The 21,764-nt window shown below is 49.6% G+C and overlaps 1 protein-coding gene across 5 annotated transcripts in view; it reads left to right on the forward strand.

Annotated features, from left to right (window-relative positions):
- Sik3 (SIK family kinase 3) overlaps positions 1-21,267 on the forward strand; it is a 215,166-nt gene extending 193,899 nt beyond the window's left edge. For 3 of the 5 annotated variants that reach the window (XM_050156353.1, XM_050156352.1, XM_050156357.1), the window contains 12 exons: positions 36-106; positions 2,275-2,418; positions 6,098-6,248; positions 6,899-7,024; positions 7,300-7,385; positions 7,791-7,900; positions 8,677-9,016; positions 9,807-10,699; positions 16,623-16,786; positions 17,385-17,517; positions 18,235-18,405; positions 19,193-21,267. In XM_050156353.1, the coding sequence (XP_050012310.1) occupies positions 36-106; positions 2,275-2,418; positions 6,098-6,248; positions 6,899-7,024; positions 7,300-7,385; positions 7,791-7,900; positions 8,677-9,016; positions 9,807-10,699; positions 16,623-16,786; positions 17,385-17,517; positions 18,235-18,392 (2,376 nt within the window). In that variant the 3' untranslated portion in view covers positions 18,393-18,405; positions 19,193-21,267. The remainder of the gene's footprint in view (positions 1-35; positions 107-2,274; positions 2,419-6,097; positions 6,249-6,898; positions 7,025-7,299; positions 7,386-7,790; positions 7,901-8,676; positions 9,017-9,806; positions 10,700-16,622; positions 16,787-17,384; positions 17,518-18,234; positions 18,406-19,192) is intronic. The other 2 variants (XM_050156356.1, XM_050156354.1) reach the window with 2 other exon arrangements.
- The last annotated feature ends 497 nt before the right edge of the window (positions 21,268-21,764 follow it).

The following is a 21,764-nucleotide window of genomic DNA, read 5'->3' on the forward strand; positions in this document are numbered from 1 at the left end:
CTGCCACCCTGAGCCTTCCTTTCCTGTCTCTGCAGGCAGTGCCAGCCGTTACCCCTGTGGATGAGGAGAGCTCGGATGGGGAGCCAGATCAGGAAGCTGTGCAGAGGTAATGTGACATCTGGCAGTGCTTGCAGAACGTCCTTGGGCAGGCTCCCCCTGCAACCAGCGAGAGGTCACCTCTGCCCAAGGAGGTGGTGCAGTGCAGCTTCGGCCCTTGTGTGGTCTCTTTGCTCAAGCCAGATGGCATGTTCCTCCCCACACGGAAGTAACAGAAGACTGCCCAGAAATCTCATTTCTATAAGCGCCATTGGAAGCCCCTTAAGTGACAGCAATAACCTTAAGAACATTTTTCTCTCCTCCCTCCTCCCTTCCTTGTCCCCCGCCTTCATATTGCAACTCTGATAGTGTTCAGAAGGCATACAGCCTGTTCCTACCTGCCATGAACTGTTCACTGAAAAGGAGTTGGAGATCTGAGATGACAGTGATCCTAGCTAGTCTGGCCTTGGACCTCTGGCATGGACTCCTCCTTCCCAGGAGAATGAATGAATACCTCCTGTACTGTTTGCTGTGTGTTTCTTCTACTCCCTTGTACCAACAAAGAGATATTGGAAAAGAAAAAAAAAGTGGGGTGGGGTGGGATGGGGCCAGAGACAGATGTAAATATCCATTGTCTGTAGAACCCTGTTGAGAGATGCCTAATTCACAGAGAACAGTAGTGACCGTCAGGCATGCTGTGCTGTCCGTTGACCTCAGTTCTGGTAGCTATGGTCTTCAGCTCCATGCATGCTCCCTTGTGAAGTTGTCTTTCTTATTTTCTGGGGAGTGGTTTTCACCAGAATCCAGCATGTATTTTCCCAGAAACACAGGTGTTCTTCAAGATTATATGTTTTCCCTTGAGGGAAATCGAAATAAAATGGTTTTCATGGGCTCTTGGGGAAACATTGGGTGTTTTTATCAATGAACATAAACCACTGATAGCTTTCTCTCAAATTTGCATACAATGAATTACAGTCTGATAACGACTTTTAGCTTACATGGGCAATGTAGTTAGGAACAAACCGAGAACCTTCTGGTTGTTGTCCAGGATGCTCCCTACACTCAGGGGGTCTATATACAGCTCCTGTTCAAAGAAGCTGGTCCTTTGCAGAAAAGAAAAGGAAACAAAACAAAGCAAAGTGCCCTAGTGAACAGGTGCCAGCTCCCTCCACAGCCTAGCCATAGGAGAAGAACTGTGTGACCATCTCACTCTGATGCTCTTGTTCCTATGGTTTGCTGACAGAAGGAGACAAGAGGTTACAAATGAACCCTGCTGGTGTTGTGGAGAAACAAGAAAGTAGGGATTGTTCTGTGTACTGCCTTCCCTCCTTGAAAAGATGCAGCCATGGTTTATCTTCTTTGTCTTAGCTGTCCTTCCTCTGTCCCCTCCTTTCTCTTCCAACCAGCATTGAAAGGCTAGAGTGCCCATCATTTTGTTGGGACAGAGGAATCATGCTTCTCTTATGTGTACCCAAGACAATCAGAAGTGCTGAGGAAGCTGAACCAGACACAGGGCCTGGATCTTGTACGGTGCTGACTGTGTGGGTCTGGAAGTTTTTTAGTGTGAAGGGATCATTGAGGCTGACTCCTGGGCGCCTGACTCTTCCGTTTTCTTACCTTGCTTCTTTATCTCCTAAAAACAGCTCTGAGTATCCCAAGTACTTTATTCCTTATTCCTCTTAGGTTAGTCCTCTGGGTGTCACATCAGCTTTCTTGTCCAGTGACTGAGCTTTGGTCACAGGACATAAGGGAAGAACTTAGTTGTCCTCAAGTAAGTCTATCTTCTTTGGCATGTAGTAAGGACAGCACAAAACCCGAGGCCTCTGACACCAGGAGACATAAGTTGGCTCTTTCTGACTACCTCCCTTGAAACAGGCCTTGGGTTCATTTCCTCTGACTTGTAGTTTGGAAAATTGGAGAAAAAAAATGATATATAAAAAAATAACTTCTTCTATTGAGTGGAATAAAGTAAGGAAATTGTTGCCTTTGTGAGCTAGGCCTGCTTTTCCTCTCTTAAATGGCTACTCTCAAGCTCAAAACTCAGCCACTTCAGTGGTAAGCTGACTTCTGTTGGCCAGTTAGACATGCTTTACTTCCATCCTGTCAGGGCCTGCTTACCGCAGAGCCCTTCTGGCACCCGCACTGTCCTGCCGAGCGTTCCCGACTAGCTTCTGTTGCTTTTAGCACAGAAACATTCTTGTCTTTTTTACTATGAAATGTCCTCCCTGCTTGTTGCAGGTACTTGGCAAATAGGTCCAAAAGACACACACTGGCCATGACCAGCCCGACAGCTGAGATCCCACCGGACCTACAACGGCAGCTAGGACAGCAGTCTTTCCGTCCCCGGGTCTGGCCTCCTCACCTGGTACCTGACCAGCATCGGTGAGTAGCCACATGGCAGTGTGAGCTTCCTTGAGACTCACTGGACCAGCACCCTTATGACTAGTCTCCAGGTCATGGTGACTGGCTTTAACTAGACGCCTGCCATCCCGAACTCACATCTTCTCAGCTCCCAGCACTAGGCAAGATACAAGGCAAAAGTTTTCTCTTGGATTCTGGAGCAATCCAAGGTCCTTCCATCCTATTTCCTTGCAGACCTGTTTATCATCTGCAGCTGATTCCTGTAGGCCTTCAAGGGAGTCATGCTCTCAGAAGACAACTCTAGAAATGAGGATATTGTAGCAGCATCCACAGGCTTGACTCTTAATAGTTCATCACCTTCGAAAGAATGGGCACTTCTGTGATGTTAGCCCTGAGCAGCAGGCTGGCCATAGGGGGAGGAGCATCCCTAATGAATGGTAGAGCAGGAACGGAAAGTCATTCTTCGAAGGGTCTGACAGCAGAGTCTGCACTAGGCCTCTGTTATTCAGATCATTGCCTTGAAGAAGGGAAAACAAGCTTTCACCATCCTGACCAGGGAGATGTTTCCAAACCTAAGGTAGCCCAATAGCAAGAAAGCTAAGGCGACTGTCTTCTGTGACTCCTTGGTGACTGACAGTCTTAGCCAAGTCTGTTCTGATGCTATCTTCCAGCTCACAGGCCACGTTTCCAAAGTCAGCAGCCGTTGCTTGATCTGATCCTTCCAGTCTTCTTATGGGGGTAGTGAAATGTAGTCTCCCTTTGGGAAGGTTCTGAAGAAATTAGGTGTATTTGTGTGAGTGAACACTTGTGACCAGTCACTGATCAGCTGCATACGGTGTTCCATTGTGCTTCTCGTTCACTGGGCATCAGGGAATCAGCAGGGACAGGTGAACCCTGAACAGACAGGGAAATAATTAGTGCCACATTGGCACTCTGGAAGAATGGAAGTAAGTTTTTATAAATGACCGTGAGCAATTTAGAAAGAAAAAGTCCTGTGAAGAGCAGAAGGAATGGAGGTTGTCATGTATGATGGTGATGGCACAGTCCCTCCGAAGGAAACCCCTGGGGAAGTGCACCTCAGTCACAGAGAGCTCCTCCCTGCTTGTTGGCTAGTGAGCTGACCCTGCCCGGGCAGCTGGTAACTTAGGACTCTGCACTTGCACTCACTTCTCGCCTCCTCCTCTAGACTAGTATTTGTCAGCCCTCTCCAGGCCTCTTGTGTAGGTTCTAACCTTTGAGTATCTAGCTTTACCCCTCTGTGCTCCTCAGCACTTTCCAGCCCGCCAACCTCACAGACCCGCTATTCTACTGACATTTTCCTTACAAGAAGATCACCACAGCCTGCAGGTCCTGTGTGATGAGCCTTCTGCCCGCAGTCTCTGCCAGGGCCTGGCCTGCAGCTCTGCTCTCTGTTTCTATGTCACATTCTTGGTAGTGGTGCATGGATTTCTGGGGCCAAGATACACCAAGCTGAAAACCAATGGATGCTTGAATGACAGATTGTGTACTGCGGGGTACTTGTGTAAACCAAGAGTGTCTTGGTGGGGTCACCAAACACAGGAGATTAAGGTTAGTTCAGGGGGAAAGAGAAGTGTTCAAAGGCCATAAAACAAACAATATGATATGGGTGGCCTGCCTGTGTCACTGAAATACTTCCATTTTCTGGAAAATGATTACAAGAACAGAATATATATCTATTCTTTGTGTTATACTAGGTGAAGTCTACCCTGGAGACAGAAGAGGGGCTGGTCAACATTTCCCCCCTGGAAGTGTGTGGTTTAAAAGTTAACACAAGACAGGTTCTGTCCAGTTGGGGGCTGCGTCTCTGTTTGAAGGGTATAGTGGAACTAGCAGCCCATGTGAGGCTGTCCTGAGTGAACGTGGTTGCTGTTGAAAATAAAGTCAAGTGTGCTTGACACTGCCCATGCCTCTGCAGTGGACAGGTCCCTTGGAACCGCTCCCTTGAAGTTACTGAGCCGGGATGAGCTGGGGCCAGTCTCTTCACAGCCTGAGTTTCCAGAAAGCCGTGCCACACCTGGAACCTGGGATGTTCTTGCTGTAATGGAAAGGCTGATTTTGTGCAGGAAGACTGCTCGAAGAACAGCTCTTGGTGACAGAAACCTGTCCATTGCCTGAAGATTCTGAAAGTGTAGGAGTCGAATCTTAGGAGAAATGATACCGATGCTTTCTTTTAATTCATTCAAAGGATCTGCAGTACAGACAGAACTTGCTTTGGAAAGCCGCCTTCCCGAATGCTGTTTCTGGATTGTGATACCCATCCCTACCCTGGGTTAATTTGTCTTTTATGTTACTAAAGCAAATAGATGTTCATGCTCATTTCATAGCTCACTCCTGCTTAAAGCTGTGATGGAGTCAGAAGCAGAAGTGCCATTAGTGACGAGGGTGAGGGCTTTCACCTGTCATCCAAACTCTCTTGGCTTCGCTGCCGTCATCGTTCCTCCTCAGCCCTTCCCTGTCTGCTCTGTATTTGAACTTGCTTGTTCACCTGCTTCCTTGGCTTTGGCTCTGCTTCAGTCTGAACTGGCAAGGTGACCAGTCGCCTCACCCATAGCTCAGTGTAATGTCATCTCTGCCCTAGACCTGCCCCCCTGACCCTTTCCATCAGCTGTGGGGACGCGCTGCCTCTGCAGTCTTTAACCTGCTTATCTATCTCAGCTCATAAACATCTCTCTCTCTGGTTAGGTAGCGCATAGGTGTTAGCCAGCCTGGTGCTGTCTTCGGGCTCCTTATTGATGGCTCTTCTTTCTCCCCATAAGACACTGGCTGTGTTCTGGTTGAGCAGTGGGGCCCCCTCTGTCAGAAGGAGGGTGGGCAGGTGGGCTCTGTGTGAGCTTCTCACAGTGACAGGTCTCGCTCACGTCTGTCCACAAGGTACGTGCAGGATCTTGAGGCCCACATTCCTGAGGAATGTGCTGTCTCTATCTGGTATCAGAAGTCCTATTTTCCTCAACCCCAGCCTCCACCCTCCCCTTTCAGGAACAGAACTGTGAGTTTCAGGTCAGACCTTTGACCCCAGAGCTGACTTTGGTTCGTTCATTCCAGCCACACGTAGGTTACTGCTAGAGGAAACTCGGATCAAATGGTGTCTTCTAAGTTTCTGAAGACACCAGATAGAGATCTGGTTTTTAAAACCCGAGCTTGTATAAAAATAAACCCCCTAAAATGTAACTATAATAGAAACTAATGTATGACTATAAAACCCAGAGCTCTTGCCAGGCAATGGTGGCACATGCCTTTAATCCCGCACTCAGGAGGCAGAGGCAGGTGGGTCTCTGTGAGTTTGAGGCCAGCCTGGTCTACAAGAGCTAGTTGCAAGACAGCTTGGGCTATTACACAGAGAAAAAGAAAAAAAAAAACAAAAACAAAAACAAACCAGAGCTCTGGTACAACCAATCCTGGCTATACTGATGAATTACACCCAGCTCTAATATGTTTATAAGAACCAGATGTAATTGACCTAGGACCTCACCAGACCTGGGAAGTAGACCTAAGGTAAGTAGAGGTAGGAAATGTAGTTCTCTAAAGGGGAACAGCCACCTCAGGAAATGACATGGGAATGCTGTGTACGGGCCTCCTCATGCAGCCTGCTGTCTCTGTAGTCATCTGGAACAGTGGTCCCTGTGTGATTGGTCAAAGCCCCCAAGTCCTAGCTGCTAACCATCTCTTCCCATATATTCAGCTCCACCTACAAGGACTCCAACACCCTGCACCTCCCTACGGAGCGTTTCTCTCCTGTACGCCGGTTCTCAGATGGGGCTGCGAGCATCCAGGCCTTCAAAGCTCACCTGGAAAAAATGGGCACCAACAGCAGCATCAAACAGTTACAGCAGGTAATCCTATGGAGGAGCAGGGGTAACAGGGGTAGCAGTGCCATGTCCAGGACCAGGACAGTAACTCTCTATGCCTTCGTGTCAGCAACACTGAGGTGTTCTAGCTCAAAACAGTATAGCTTTGTAATGCGCCTTCCTCATATACTGCCTTCTTCAGGGTCAAACTTTCTTCCCTCATAATGAGATTAAAATTTTTCCATTGTCTCTATAGTTCATTGGAAAGGCATTTCTGGTTTGTGTTTCCCTGGGAAGCAACAGAGAAGGTACTTCTAAGCAAACTTGGCATTCCCCTTGCCACACAGGGCACGGGGTCCTAGTGTACCCTGCTGCTGTACCTTGTTAGCACCAAGCATCATCTACAGCTGGTAGGAAACCTGCTTCCAGGCTGCTATGAAGGGCCAAGAGACTCAAGTGGCGTGTGCTTTGTATTTGTATTTGATTTGCACTGACGCTCACTCGTGCATTCGGTGTGTCCTTGGTGGCTCATTCTCATGGAGCAGAGTGTGAGAGGATCCCTGGCCAGGCCTATCAAGGGCACTGCCCTTCTGTGTCTCATTCTGCTCGTGAGACCTTGGGGGCAGATCTGCTGCTGCAGAGATCACTTGCATGGGCCTGGCTGTGTCCCGTCATCCCCACTGCTTTCCCTTCAGGAGTGTGAGCAGCTACAGAAGATGTACGGGGGACAGATTGATGAGAGAACCCTGGAGAAGACCCAGCAGCAGCATATGCTGTACCAGCAGGAGCAGCACCACCAGATTCTCCAGCAGCAAATTCAAGTAGGCCCTCATCCACTCTGCCTTCTCCAGTGAGCTTAGAGTTTGCTTTCGGGCTCATTAGCCTGCACATTGTGAAAAGGCCTCAGGGCAAAGTAGAGCGTGAGTTATGTTTATGGGTCACATGTGTGAGGAAAGGCAACTGAACCCTTTGATAGAGCACGGGAGCAAAAGTCAGTCACAGATAGCGCCTTCTGTCACCTCCCTTCCCAAGAGTAGCTCTGATGAATTTTGCAGCTCATGATACTGGTTTCTCCTCCACCCCTTTTATGTTTTAGGATTCTATTTGTCCTCCTCAGCCTTCCCCACCTCTTCAGGCTGCATGTGAAAATCAGCCAGCCCTCCTCACCCACCAGCTCCAAAGGTAAACGATGCACTCCTGCTGTTCCTGAGTCACTGGCTGGACAGCATGGCGCCCAGGGCCAGACTCATGGGAAAACCTGTCTGACTTGAGCATTCACTTTGGGAGAACAGGACAGTGGGTTTAGAGTTGAAGGGGCTTCCTAAGATCCTGGCTATTTCCTTAGCCATATGAACAGAGTAAGCTAACATCCATTGCAGGCCAGGCCAGTGAGCACTGCCTTTGTGCCTGGAAAGACTGGGCGAATGAGATGTGGACAGGCGTGTGGTGGCCTGCTACCATGATTGGCTTCTCCAAACTAAAAGTTGTCTATATTTGTGTGTACCGTATGGCTAACTGTTAACTCCAAATGGCTCTGTCACCTCAGGAGGCTTATATATCTGTTCTGTCTTTTTTTTTTTTTTTAAGGTTAAGGATTCAACCTTCAAGCCCACCCCCCAACCACCCCAACAACCATCTCTTCAGGCAGCCAAGTAATAGTCCTCCGCCTGTCAACAGTGCCATGATTACGTCTCCCGGTGAGTGGAGGCAGCCATCCAGATAGTTCCATTATGTGCTCTGCAGGAAAAAACTTGGTCTTTTGCTTTGATTTGTTGGGTTTTTTTTATTTTGTTTCTTGATTGTGAATCCTTGGGTAAATTTCCTTAACTATTGTGTACCTGTGCTTTCTCAGTAACAACTGTAATAATAGCAAAATTTAATAAATATATGTAAATCACCTGGGATACATAAATCACCTGGGATAGTAACAATATAATAGTCCTTAATACAGATTAACCGTTATTAATATAGCTACTAAAACCCTCTCCACTATTCCTGCTGGGTGTGATTCTTCAGAGACTAGCACACAGTTACTTCCTTGTCAGTCTCCTTGGCATTCTGGAAAAGCATTGGAGTTGCTTCTAGGTTTTTCTACTCAGGTAGAGTCTTTGAATCAGTGCTGGATCTTGGGGTCTGTCCTGGAACTGCCAGATGAGAATGTGCAACTTAACCGCTTTTCAGGGTAGTTCATGTGTGTTCACATTTGAGAAGCACTGCTTACACCTCTGCTACTCAAAATCCAGCTCTAGACCCGCTCTTAGGGAATAAGTTGGAAATACAAATTCCTGGAGAATCCACCTCACCTACCTAATCCTATACAATTCTATCACTTCTCTGCCAGTTCTTGGCATTGTCTTATATAGTGAGGTGTAAGAAGGCTGTTCTAGATGCTGTCTGCTGTGAGTCTCCTCCTGGGCTCCCTTACTCCCAGCTGGCAGGTGACCTGGGCACCCTGCTGTCCCTCTTTCTGCAGGTGCTACATCTCCCTCCCAGTTTCAAGGCTTACCCTCCCATGGTGCAATGTTTCAGCAGCAGCCTGAGAACTGTTCCCCACCTCCCAGTGTGGCACTAACCTGCTTGGGCATGCAGCAGCCTAGCCAGTCACAGCCGGTGACTATCCAGCTGCAGGAGCCGGTTGACATGCTCAGCAACATGGCAGGGACAGCTACAGGCTCTCCGGGGCGGGGCATCGCCATCAGCCCCAGTGCCAGTCAGATCCAGATGCAGCACCGTAACAACCTAATGGCTAACTTCAGCTATGGGCACCGGCCCTTGTCCAAGCAACTGAGCGCTGACAGCGCAGAGGCCCACAGGTAAGTGCCTCGGTGTTGCCCAGCCCTGTAGAGGTGAGCTAGAGAGGAAGAAGCCCCTAAGCAGAGTGAACGAGAAGGAACAAGTCTGAGGAGCCCATGCTCTGTGTCACCCTTTGTGAAAGCAGCATGGTGGGATCAAGATGAGCTTGTAAACTGTTCATGAACCAAACCGTTAGTGAGACAGGAGAAAAATGGCAGTGTGCCCTCCTGATGGCCTGCAAGAAAGGGAATGGAAGGTCTGTCAGAGGGATGTAGGAAGGTCTCATTCCCTAGGTTATTTTTTCCAGGGTCTTTCTTTCTCTGTCGTTCTCTTGGAGACGGCTACTGTAAACAGCTCAGATCATTTTTTAAGAAAGGCTAGATGAGCCTGAGTGCATAGCTCCACGGGTGGAGTGCCAGGTTGCCATGCACAGACCCCAGCACCACGTGAACCAGGTGTGCCAGCCGTACCCAGAACCCCAGCGCTCTAGAGGTAGAGGCAGGAGCATCAGGAGTTGAAGGGCCTCCTTGGCTGCGTGGCAAGTTAGAGGCTAGCCTGGGCTGCATGAGACCTCAAGAAACAAATCAAGGCTGGACTGTTGCTTTCAAGATTGCTGCTTCCATGCCCAGTGCCATAAGTCTCCTCAAACAAAGACTTGGGTAAACAAATAAGGGGACAAATAGCAGTGATGTCACGGCCCAGGTCTGTACCATGGGGTCTTTGTGCTGATGAAGGCTAGTGACTATCCCCAGGGAAGCTGGTGTAGTTATTACTCAGATGCCTGGTACTCACTCCCTTTTGTGTCTGCAGCTTGAACGTGAATCGATTCACTCCTGCTAACTACGACCAGGCGCATTTAAACCCCCATCTGTTTTCGGACCAGTCCCGAGGGTCCCCCAGCAGCTACAGCCCTTCAGCAGGAGTGGGGTTTCCTTCAACTCAAGCCCTGAAAGTCCCTCCACTCGACCAGTTCCCCACTTTCCCTCCCAATGCACATCAGCAGCCCCCACACTATACCACGTCAGCACTACAGCAGGCCCTGCTCTCCCCTACACCGCCAGACTATACCAGACACCAGCAGGTTCCCCACATCCTTCAAGGACTGCTCTCTCCCCGACATTCGCTCACTGGCCACTCGGACATTCGGCTGCCTCCAGCAGAGTTTGCACAGCTCATTAAAAGGCAGCAACAGCATCGACAGCAGCAGCAGCAGCAGCAGCAGCACCAAGAATACCATGAATTGTTCAGGCACATGAACCAAGGGGATGCTGGGAGCCTAGCTCCTAGCCTCGGGGGACAGAGTATGACGGAGCGCCAGGCTTTATCTTATCAAAATGCTGACTCATACCACCATCACCACCACGCCAGCCCTCAGCATCTCCTACAGATCAGAGCACAGGAAGGTATCTCACAGGGTCCCTCGCCCACCCCCACTCATGGGTATGCCCACCAGCCGCCACTAATGCACTCAGAGAGCATGGAAGAGGACTGCTTGTGTGAGGGGGCCAAGGCAGGCTTCGCAGACAAGAGCTCAAGCACACTGACCAAAGGTTGCCACGACAGCCCTCTGCTCTTGAGTACCGGTGGGCCTGGGGACCCTGAGTCTTTGCTGGGAACTGTGAGTCAGGCCCGGGAGCTGGGGATCCATCCCTATGGACACCAGCCAGCTGCCACATTCAGCAGAAATAAGGTGCCCAGCCGAGGTAAGAGTTCCCTCAGGGTAAAAGCCTTGGGCAAGTCTGCCCTAATTTGAGTGTGCAGGGGCATTAGCTTGTACTCTGTGCTACTAAGGGGAGGGGAGCCCTGAGAAGACCCTCAGGACCATTTGGGGAAGTAGAGCATGTAGGAAGTGGTTGTTGGTGGGTCGCTTACAAAATAAAGGGATAGAAGTAGACAGCGCCCATGACACGCCTGCTCACACCACTGTGCCGTAGGATCCAGAGATGCCCGACGGTCATCAGAAAGCTTCTGCAGTAGAGACAACCAGCAGCATTAAGGAAATGTATAAACTGTGGGGCTGAGAGTCAGAGCTCCAGCCTGTGAGAGCCCTAGACTCTTGGTTCCGGTCGTCCTCGTCTGTGAAAGAGAAGTACGATGAACAGTGGTCCTCTGTAGTGTTTTGTGCCGGGTCAGGCCTTTGTGTTTATACATTCTGCTCATGTGAGAAGGAGTGCACTTGATAATGGAGAGTGAGGTGTAAACTATTAGGGAGGGATGCCTTCACTGTCATCTGAGATGCAGGTTTCCATCTGGGACTTTTGTTAGCATGCGTGTAACCCTCTGGGTTTCAGTTCAAAGTTGTCCTGTCCCTACAGCCTTACCTCCAGTCTTTCTCTGCGTGACTCTTACCGTATGAGGTCCTGTTTATCACTGACCTTTTCCCCCTGACCTTTGACATTAGTCTTACTCCTACCTGTCTGCTGTCGTATCACAGATGAGTCGTCCTCCTTTCTAACGTCTGTCCTCAGTAAAGCCACAGGGCCCAGAAGGGTGAGATAATGCAGTGGAGGCATTCATGATTCAGTGCAGCCCAGTGCATGCTGCTGCAGTTGCTTCAGAACCCCTTGGGGTGTGCGTGGGGGTGGGGTATGCCTGTGTGTTCAAAGCGGTTCTCTCCGGAGGAGCCCCGCTGTCCTTGATGACCCTGGGCCTCCTCAGTAAGCACACTTCTGTTTGTTCTTCTGCTGGTGAGGGAAACTGAGCTAAATGAAGTGCTTGTAGAACAACCTCTCTGCTCTACGCTTGGTGCTTTTGACTCAGTTCACTGTTTCCTTACCACACCCACCCTGAGGAAGTGTGTGTTAGGATCCCATTTCAGAAGCCAGGCTGTGGTGGCACACACACCTTTAATCCCAGCACTTGGGAGGCAAAGGATCTCCAGATTAAGGCCAGCCTAGTCTACACAGTGAGCTCCAAGACAACCACAACTACATGGAGAAACCATGTCTCAAAATATGAACTCCCCACCTTCCAAAGGAAAAAAAAATCCCATTTCAGTGGAAGCCGTCTTGGCCTAATCCTATATGCCGAAGCAGTCCTCAGTCTTCCATTCCTTTCTCCTCCTTCTCCACCAGCCCTCTTTTTAAAGACAGGGTGTCACTATAACCTAGGCTGGCTTTGAACTCATGATCCTCCCAACCGAGCTTGCCAAGTACTGGGATTACAGGATTATGCCGTCACACCTGTCCACGTTTTCAGTTTATCGATGAAATTTTAGAACAGGCTGGTGAGAGTGCCCAATGGGTGAAGCGCTCACCATCCAAGCCTGACAACCTGAGTGGGTCCCGGAACCCATGTGAAAGTAGAAGATAAATAGCTCCAAAAATGTTGTCCTCTGGCACCCCACATGTTATACGCGTGCACAGTCATAATAAAGAAAAAAGAAATTTTGTAGCACATTTATCATGGCTTTTGCAAAGAAAGGGTTCTAACAGTCTGCTCCATCAGACCACAGGAAGTGCAAGACCCTCACTCTTGTCACCCTGTTTGGAACCTGGTGATTCTTGAATGCCCCTCCATCTCGGGGGAGTTGCAGGAGAGAAGTTGAATACAAGTTACTGAGCTGGTATTATGGGTGCTGTGGGGTGTGGGAGGGAAAGCCGAAGGGCCTGTCCTCAGGGAGCATCTGTTCGTGAAGAACTGGATTGAAGTGGTGTGGAGTGTGTGTGTGTGTGTGTGTGTGTGTGTGTGTGTGTGTGTGTTACATACAGTTCACAAGCGCAGAGCTCTGGATGTATTAGTATTTCTCAAGGTCGTGCAAAGCTAACTGGTGTTAGTCTAGGAAACTTGGATGCCTTTATACCTGTGTCCATGGTTTCCTGTTGCCTGGATGTCCACCAGCCAGTAGGAGGCCAATCTGGGCAAGGCACTAATCACATACTTTGCCAAAAATTTTTTGCAAGTGTCCCAGGTTTCAGGGCTAACTGCACTCTGCTGCCGACAGTCTCATTGTCGTCACCTGAGACGTGAAAATCAGGTGCCTCTCCCTTCTGCAGTGTTACAGGAGCTGACTCTGTAAGTAAATACAGTAGCACAGCCAACTTGTACAGCTCAGAAAACCACATCCTCTTCTCTGAGCCCAGCTGGCTTCAGGCCTTGCAAAGGGTAAAGTGCTGACAGCCTTGAAGGGATTAAGATGTTGCCCCTTAGAGCCTTTAAGAAGTAGGCAAACACACCGTTCCTCATTTACTCTTAAATCCCAGTAAATAGGAAGGAAGAGTCAACATTGACAGATTCAACAGTTACGCAAGCTGCCCCAGAGTCCCCCGGGTGTGGGGGTGTGCCTTGGATCCCTTTGTGCATTTTATCCCTTACTTGTTCAGACACCCTCTGTACCCCCCTGGTTATTGGAAGGCATGGTTCCTGCTTTATCTATATGCCCTTCTATGAGCCTGCCTGTCCTTCCAACTCCTGAACTGGCATAAAGGTTGCCAGAGACTCTTGTCCCTTGGTCAGCGGTTGGTCTTTTTACAGCCACTGATCAGCAGGTCTTATCGAAGGACTTTGCGGCTCAGCACTCTTCCTAAACTGGCTCCTTTACCTGTGGAGTCCCGAGTGTTTATTTTATCACAGATCTTCCACTTGTGTCAGGATTTTGGAGCCCTTATCTGTCATAAGGGACCTTAAGGGTAAAGGGGTGGCTGCCTGGCTGCCATGTTTTGTGTACTCTAGTACTCTAGGCCTGGACCCCGGCTTGTTCTGCCTCATTCTTGGCCCTTCTATTCTTTCCTTTGTGCCTGTGCTAGCTTCCTATCACTGGGAAAGAATGCCTAAGAACACCAGCTAATGAGGGGGAAAGCTCTGTCAGAGGTTTCAGATCTGTCCCCATTGCTTTGGGACCTGTATTGAGATGACACAGAACAAGGCATGGCATGTAACAACACTACGCCCCATTCTAGCTGGGAAACAGAAAAGAAACAATGGCAGGGGGGGCGGGGGCGGGGACTGGCTCCCAAATCCCAGTCAAGGACACATCCCAGCGTCCTAACTTTTAAAAACTTGCTTTCATTTGTATTTATTTTGTGCAGGGCAGGTAGATGAGTTATGTTCCATAGCCGTCATGGGGAGGTCAGAGGACAGACAACATGTAGGAGTCTGTTCTCTCCTTCACCCTGTGGTCCCAGGTATGGAACTCAGGTCATCAGGCTTAATGCAAGCACCTCTACCCACAGAGCCATCTTGCCACCTTGAGAGAGGGAGACAGAGAGACAGGTGTGTGTGTGTGTGTGTGTGTGTGTGTTTAGACAATTGAGGGGGTTAGTTATCTCCTTCCACCTATGGGTCCTGGGAATTGAACTCAGGTCCTTAGACTTGATGGCAAATACCTTTCCCTGTGAACCATCTCAACTAACTTCATTCTATCGGGCCTTCCCTCCTAAAAGTCTCATTACATCCTCTTGGTGCCGTATGCTAGTGACCAAGTTTTCAACACAGGTGCCTTTGGGTGACAGCCAAGATCCTTGCCCCAGCAGCTCCCTATTCCCACTCTACCCCTTCCCAGCACATCTTCTGAAAGTGGGGTGCTGATCCTTCCAGTGAGCCTGCTCCCCAACTCCTGTCAGTATGATTCATTTTCAGCTGATGTGGGTTTATTTTTTGTGATGGTTGAGGATCACACACAGGTCCTACTCACACCCTGGATCTGGTGTGGAATCACATTTGTTTCTTCCAGACCAAAGGTTAGCAGCTTGTGTACCCCACAAAAGCAGACATCTGGAATGGTTCCCTTCTCCCTCCTCAGGAAGCTGGGTCTTCCCTCCTGGAGGTGTGCTAGTGGCTGCTGTGCCTCCTCCACTTGACGGAGGAGCGAGTGCTAAGCTGGGCACCCAAGAAAGCTGCTCAACTGATTTGCCAAGTGATGGCTCTTACGTCCGGGTGGCATTTTCAGGCTTTTGAGCTTCACTTAGGAAGCCAGGCGGGAGAGCTACGAGCAGGAAAGCAGAAGCCCACAGAACTTCAAAAGGGCTGGGTGGGCTCTTGGATTTGGAGAAGCCTCATTTCTCAGATCTAAAAAGCCCAAAAGGGGGCTGGAGAGATGGCTCAGAGGTTAAGAGCATTGCCTGCTCTTCCAAAGGTCCTGAGTTCAATTCCTGGCAACCACATGGTGGCTCACAACCATCTGTAATGAGGTCTGGTGCCCTCTTCTGGCCTGCAGGCATACATGTAGAAAGAATATTGTATACATAATAAATAAATAAATATTTAAAAAAAAATAAAAAGCCCAAAAGGGAGAAAGGGAACTTAACAAACAGGAAAATACACACATACATACACACACATGCAGAAGCTTCTGGAAGAAGGGCACTGAAGAGCCAGGGCTGACTGCTTTTACCTTTGCCTCCTGCTCCTGATTGATAACAGCCCTTAAAATCTCTGGACAAGGTCCAATGAGATGGCTCAGCAGGAAAAACTCTGCTGACCTGGTTTGAGCCCTGCAACCTACAACGGTTGTCCTCTCACCTCCACAAGGCAGAGCATGTGTGAACCCATGTGAACACAACTACTAAATTTTTTAAAAACTTAGATTTAAAAATCTTTGAACAAGAGCAGAGGTGTAACACACACACATGCACACATACAAAAATAGTAACACATTTTTTTAAAAAGACTAGTGCAGGCTATAGGGTAGTAACTAGGGGTGGTTAGAAAATGATCTAGGCAAGAGATAATGGGCCTTGACTGGAAGTGGAAAGTTTGGGGCCTGAAGTGTCCACTATTGAATGAGTGGCTTCTGTAGACTTGTCGCTGCTGTGGGACTGGCACAAAGGAATCAAGAGCTTCTACCTTAAAGATTAGTGAAATGAGGTGCCAAAACAAGGGTGTCTGAGGAGTAACACGCTCTGGGTAAGTTGATGAGTTTGAAGTTTGACGCAAGTGTTACTTACTAGTTAGATATCCAAGGAAATAGTTGGATCTGTGGGTCTGGAACATAAGAAAGCATTTCAGTAATTATTTCTGTATTAATTTAGTGTGTGTGTGCATGTGCACGCATGTGGAATCATCTCTCTTACTAGGTGGGTTCTGGGGACTGAACTGGGGTCATCCTGCTTGATGCAAGTTCCTCTCTTCACTGAACAGAGTCTTGCTGGTTCTTTACACAGACTCAGTGTAGTTCAAGCCGTGGACCTGGATGATGTCAAAATAGCCATGGGAAGTGAGGTCAAATACAGCTGTGTGCAAGCACTTTACGCCAGGTGAAGGAGCCGTGGACAGTGTCAGAAGTGGCAGTGAGAACAGGAGAGACTGGGGTGGTGCTAAGGCGGAAGTTGCGTCCCATGGGATACAGGCTGGAAGCCCTGGCAGCTCTGGATTCTCCCTCTGATGTAGGAGCAAACACAAGCTAAGCCAGCAGAGACGTAGGCAAAGACCAGGATGAGTGTGGACCAGTTCATACCCACCAGTGGGGTTTTCCCTAGGCCAGGGAGTGTCCTAAAGAAACTCATATTTGTTGTAGGGCCTGGTATTGTCAGGCTGGCCCCAGCTCCTCTAACACCAATGCCAGCTGGCTGGCATTGGCAGTTGGGCAATTGTGGTCCTCCTCTCAATCATCTCTTCTTGCAAGGGACTACATGGGACTACATCTATCACTGAGAGATGCCTGTTCACCCTGTTGTGCTTGTTTCCTAGAGTCTGTCATAGGGAACTGCATGGATAGAAGTTCTCCAGGACAAGCAATGGAGCTGCCGGATCACAACGGGCTTGGGTATCCAACGCGGCCCTCAGTCAGTGAGCCTCTCAGGTCCCGGACCCTCCAGAGACACCACACAATCCAGAACAGCGACGATGCATACGTATGTTGGCCCCTGCTGAGAGGTGGGATGGTGCCAATCTGAACTTTAAAGTAGAGCTTCTCCTTCCACCATCTTCTCAAGAGTCCAGCCCTCTGCAGGCTGTGGGACATTTCTTTGATTCTCCGTAACAGACAAGCCTTAACTCTGGTGACATGCCAGGATAATCTTTCATCCAAATCAAATGAGCTGACATCTGGGGTCTTAACCTCTCCCAGAAATCTAGGCCCCACTATGAACTCTCAGTTCTTGGTCCATTTCTGGCAACTGTTTGGCTGTGTCTTTCTTGAGGATTGACCTGGCCTTGCACAGCCTGTCAACTGGGACACAGCAGCCATGATGGCGCCAAGGTGCCACCAGCCACTCACTCATTTGTGGCTGTTCAGATGTGACTGTGTTAAAGTCATACAAAAGTTCAGGCTTGGTTCTTCTGCCATATTCCCTTCACATGCCTAGCAGCCACCGTGTCACACAGGGCACTCAAGAACAGGGCTGTCCCCTCAGAGCGCAGCCACAGCCCTGTGCTGTACAGGAGCTGCTGTGGGGGGAACAGGGGTTCCCTAAGAGTGGCAGCCTCACTCCTCCCGACTGTTCCCTGCAGGTGCAGCTGGATACCTTGCCAGGAATGAGCCTGGTGGCAGGAAAGGCACTGAGTTCCGCCCGAATGGCAGACGCGGTTCTCAGTCAGTCTTCACTCATGGGCAGCCAGCAGTTTCAGGATGGGGAAGATGAAGGTAAGACCTTGCCCTTGGACACCCCTGGGCAGTTCCCCAGGGGGTCTGCTTCAGACCTCTGTGGAAACAGTGCGCTATGTGAAGAGCCACACACAGTGTCGCTCCCCACGCATCCCCAAGAGTGTGTATGTGAGGGACTCTGGCTTCTGTCAGCACAGGGCCATCGCAGTCCAAGCTGCAACCAAAGGCACCTTCAGTAATAGCTCTCTTTCTGCATCTCCTCAGAGGGCCTCATACCTTAGTCAAGTGTTTCTGTGTCTCTGTGGAGCCAAAGCAAGAGACTGTAAATAGAGGCCTGGTAATAGACAGGCAACAGACCTTCCTAAGCTTTGCAGGCAGTCTTAACCTTCCTGGTCCCAAGATACACGGCCTACCTTGTGTCTTGAGGGGTACTGGCCTCCTCTGGGTAGAGTGCAATGCCCAGGAAAGAGTGGCCTGGCCTGGCTCCTTGTGGGCACTCACTGCAGTCCTCCTTTCCACCAACTCCAAGAAAAGGCTCCGGAGGGGTTTCTCATCTTCTCCCCCATATGTCAGTTGCTCAAGAGGGTGGTGAAAAGGAGGGAAGGTGGTCAGGAAGGGTCCCTTGCATCTGAAGGGCCTACCGTGGCCTGAGTCTGGATGGGAATCAGTCTGGGTTTGCTAGGCGAGTGCCTCCTCTCTCTTGTCCCACTCACTCCCCTCCCTCACCTGTCTCGCATGTTCTTTTTGGTCTTGCAGAATGTGGGGTGAGTCTGGGAGGTCACGAGCATCCAGGCCTGAGTGATGGCAGCCAGCATTTAAACTCCTCTCGCTATCCATCCACGTGTGTTACAGACATCCTGCTCAGCCACAAGCACCCCGAGGTCTCCTTCAGCATGGAGCAGGCTGGCGTGTAGCAGGATATGGAGAGTGAGTGCCACCCTGGCCAGGGCCCAGGCAGCCCCGTGGCCCAGTGCCAGCCCTGATCCCTTCAGCACGCCCATTCCATGTGTGGTACCTGGCGAACTCGAGTGCCACTCTTCCCATGCAGCCTCCCATCTGCCTGCTTTGTTCATTAAGAACTGTGTTAGTTTTATTATAGAACAAAGGTGCATGGCCCACCTCGTGTTGTTGTAGATGCCATGTCCCTTCTGAGATCCAGTGAGCTATAGCTGCCAAGGACAGAAGCCGGTGACCTTTGGCCAGCACACTAAGAAAGACAGCTAATCTTTACGCTCCATCCTGAAGGGCGAAACACAACAAAGAACAGATCCAGCCAGGCTCCTTTCATTCGTTGTTCTTGTTGTTGTTTGGTGTTTTGGTGCTGGGCATAGAACCCAGGACTTGGCAAGTACTCTACCAGAGAACTCCAGCTGCAGCCGCAGATGGACTGGTAAGGAGTAGCCAGAGGATAATATAGAGTGCTGATGGGCACTGCTGGCTTAACAAAGGTTGCGTGGAGGGTTCGAGTAGCTCTATCTGTACAGAAACAGAAAGACCCGAGGAAAGTGAAGCCATGGCCAGAGGCATGGCAGAGCCTCAGTGTGGCAAGGCTCATGCAATGACACCTAAAAAAAGATTTCAGCAAGGACATTTGGGTATGTGGCTTGCTGGGAGCACATGCATAGCACATACAGGATCTTGAGTTCCATCCCCAGTGCCATTAGAAAGACAGAGGAGTGCACTCCTTCAGAGTAGCCCTGTGTCTGCTTCACAGGTCTGTGTACAGCTCGAGGAGGAGGAGGAGGAGGAGGCTGATTGTGAACCAACAGTGTCCAGCAGCGTCGCACCACTGTGTCAGCCCCTTTCCCCACACTGGGCACCAGTAGGCCGTCGTTTGGGTTACGAGGGGCTTTTGCCATGCTTGCTTGTATGACCAAGGCACCAAGGAAATAAACAGGAAATCCGTGTTCTCCGTCTTCCGTGAACCGGCATCTGGTGTGCTTGAATTGAGTTTCTGGTGTTTGGAGGTTTGCTTGTATTTTGTTTTGGGAATTTTCCTTTGGAGGAGATTTTCTTCTCTTCCTTCCCCATGTCTCCTTCCCTAGGCTAGCTTTCTCTCTCTCCCTCTTGGTTTTGTTTTTCCCTTTCCATTTCTGAGGCAGAGGAGCCAGCGGTTAGTATTCAGGGGCTGAATTTCAGGACCCTCCCTTCCGCAGCCTCCGTCCCAGACCAGGCTCACACTCTCTGCTCCAGTCTGCTAGGAAGAAGTACCAGACCAGAGCTCAGAGGCTGAGAGCGAGTGTGTAAAAGAGAAAAAGAAACCGAGTCTGCAACCTGGCACGGTCTCCTGCTGGGGTACACTAGAACTGTACCTGGCCCAGCTGAATTCCATCTGAACCCATCGTAGGCTGAATGGCCTGTTGCTGAAAATTGCCAACCAGGATGGCTCAGTGTGGGCCCCCTCTGTGTGGCTCAGCTCCCCTCTAGCCACCATCCAGCTGGTTCCCCCAGTGAACACCCAGCAGGGGTGCACTGTGCTGTTTGTGTGGCCTCCATTCTTAGTCTCTGCTGCATTGTAAAAAGGACCCTTGGTCCAGTCATGTGTGCATATATATGAGTGTGCATATGTGCCCTTCCCTTCCAGCCTCTGTCACAGACAAGAATAGGAGGTTCTGCGGACTCCCTTAACTTCCCCCTCTCCCTAGCATCCTCGGCCCCCACAACTTAATTCTTGATCATGTAGGAATTGTTTTTGGTAAATGTTGATATTATTGTTATTGTTATTATTAATAAAGACAAAAGTAATTTTTGTTTAAAAGAGAAATGTTTAACCAGATTCTGTGCTATTGAACTGTGGCTTGCACCTTCTGTTGAAGCGTTTCCTTGGCATTGGCATTGTGAGCCACTCTCCTGTGCCATCAGTGGATGCAGTGGCCCCTCCCACCTGCAGCAGCACTTATCGCGGTAGCTAGTGTTTGTGTCATTACCTTTCTCTCTCTGCTGATAGAACCAAAGTCTCCTCTGCAGCCTGGGGGCCACGCGAGGGCTTGTTCTCTCCTGGTCCTCAAAACCAGTGAGGAATGGACCCTGTTCTGACTCTTAGCCCTCGTTCTGAGAGCCAGAGGTCTCCAGCCTCTGCATTTGCACAGAAGAAAGCGGTTGCCTAGCATGGCATCCGGATGTTGCCAGCAGGGTCCCCACCCAACTTACCCTTCTCCACTGACACCGGCAGCTTGCTTCCGAGCCCACCGTCTCTTGAGTGGAATTGTTTTCAATGCAAGAGCTTTGCTAGGGACCTGTTCCATGGTCCCATATCCTCCTATCTCCCCTCCACTTCATGGGGTCACCAATTACCCACCAGAAGTCTGACTTCCCAAGAAAGCTTGAAGAGCCACTGTTGACTTCTAAGCTCAGTCCACCTCTGATGTCCTGGGCATGCCCTGCTGCTCCGCATGCTGGGCCTGACCTGTTTACATGGTACTGGATTGATGGAAGAACAGACGCCACCCTCCAGAGCCACCCAGATGAAAGCCAGTGAGCCTATTAACCGTGCCATCTTGCAAACTATTTTCAAGATCACCATTGCTTTATATTGTAGTAACCAATATGCGCAATATATGTTGAATGTATATGAATATACTTTGCTATTTCTGTTCTTTAAAATGTAAGAAGTATTTTTTTCTTTCTCATTTCTGTTAAACTTTAAAAAAAAAAAAAGGCTTAAAACATTCTCCAGCTTCAAGTTGCTAAGACATTTTGTCCTTGTTTGTGTGGGACATTTACAACTTAGTAACTTGGTTGGACAGTAGGAAGGTTGTGGAAATAAAAACCTTATTATGTTCTAACTGATATGCTGTTTGCCTGACAGTTCAGAGTCTAGCTAGGAGAACCACATGGGGTAGGGATGGAGGGATGCAGGTGTCTGGGGAAATCCCCAGGCTTAGGGTGGGGCTCTGAGCAACACTCCTGTCACCTTGTTCTGAGCCTGGCAAGTCAGCCTCATCTGTGTCCCAGACAGCCACATGGACTCTAACCCCTCGGCAGGGAAACGTGTGTTTGCAGAGTTGGGTGGCAAATGGATTCCTTGGGGTCCTCAGGAAGAAGGGCCTTGAGTTGACCCTGGCTGGAATCTTATGGGGTGACCTCAGTCAGCTGGATGATGTGATGTCAACATAGGACAGAGAGGGGCTTTTCCTATTGTTTTCCTCTGTCCACGCCCAGATTCCAGTAAAGGGCAGAATTTCCAACAGGTCCCAGGTACGGCTGAGAGGGCTGAAGTCTTGTGAGAAGAAAGCTCAATGACTGAGAATATCAGGCATTTAGAAAGAGTGAGAGAGGCTGGAAGG

This window comes from Alexandromys fortis, unplaced genomic scaffold, assembly GCF_014885135.2.
Source record: "Alexandromys fortis isolate MF-2015 unplaced genomic scaffold, M_Fortis_MF-2015_v1.1 scaffold_89, whole genome shotgun sequence".
Taxonomy (NCBI): domain Eukaryota; kingdom Metazoa; phylum Chordata; class Mammalia; order Rodentia; family Cricetidae; genus Alexandromys; species Alexandromys fortis.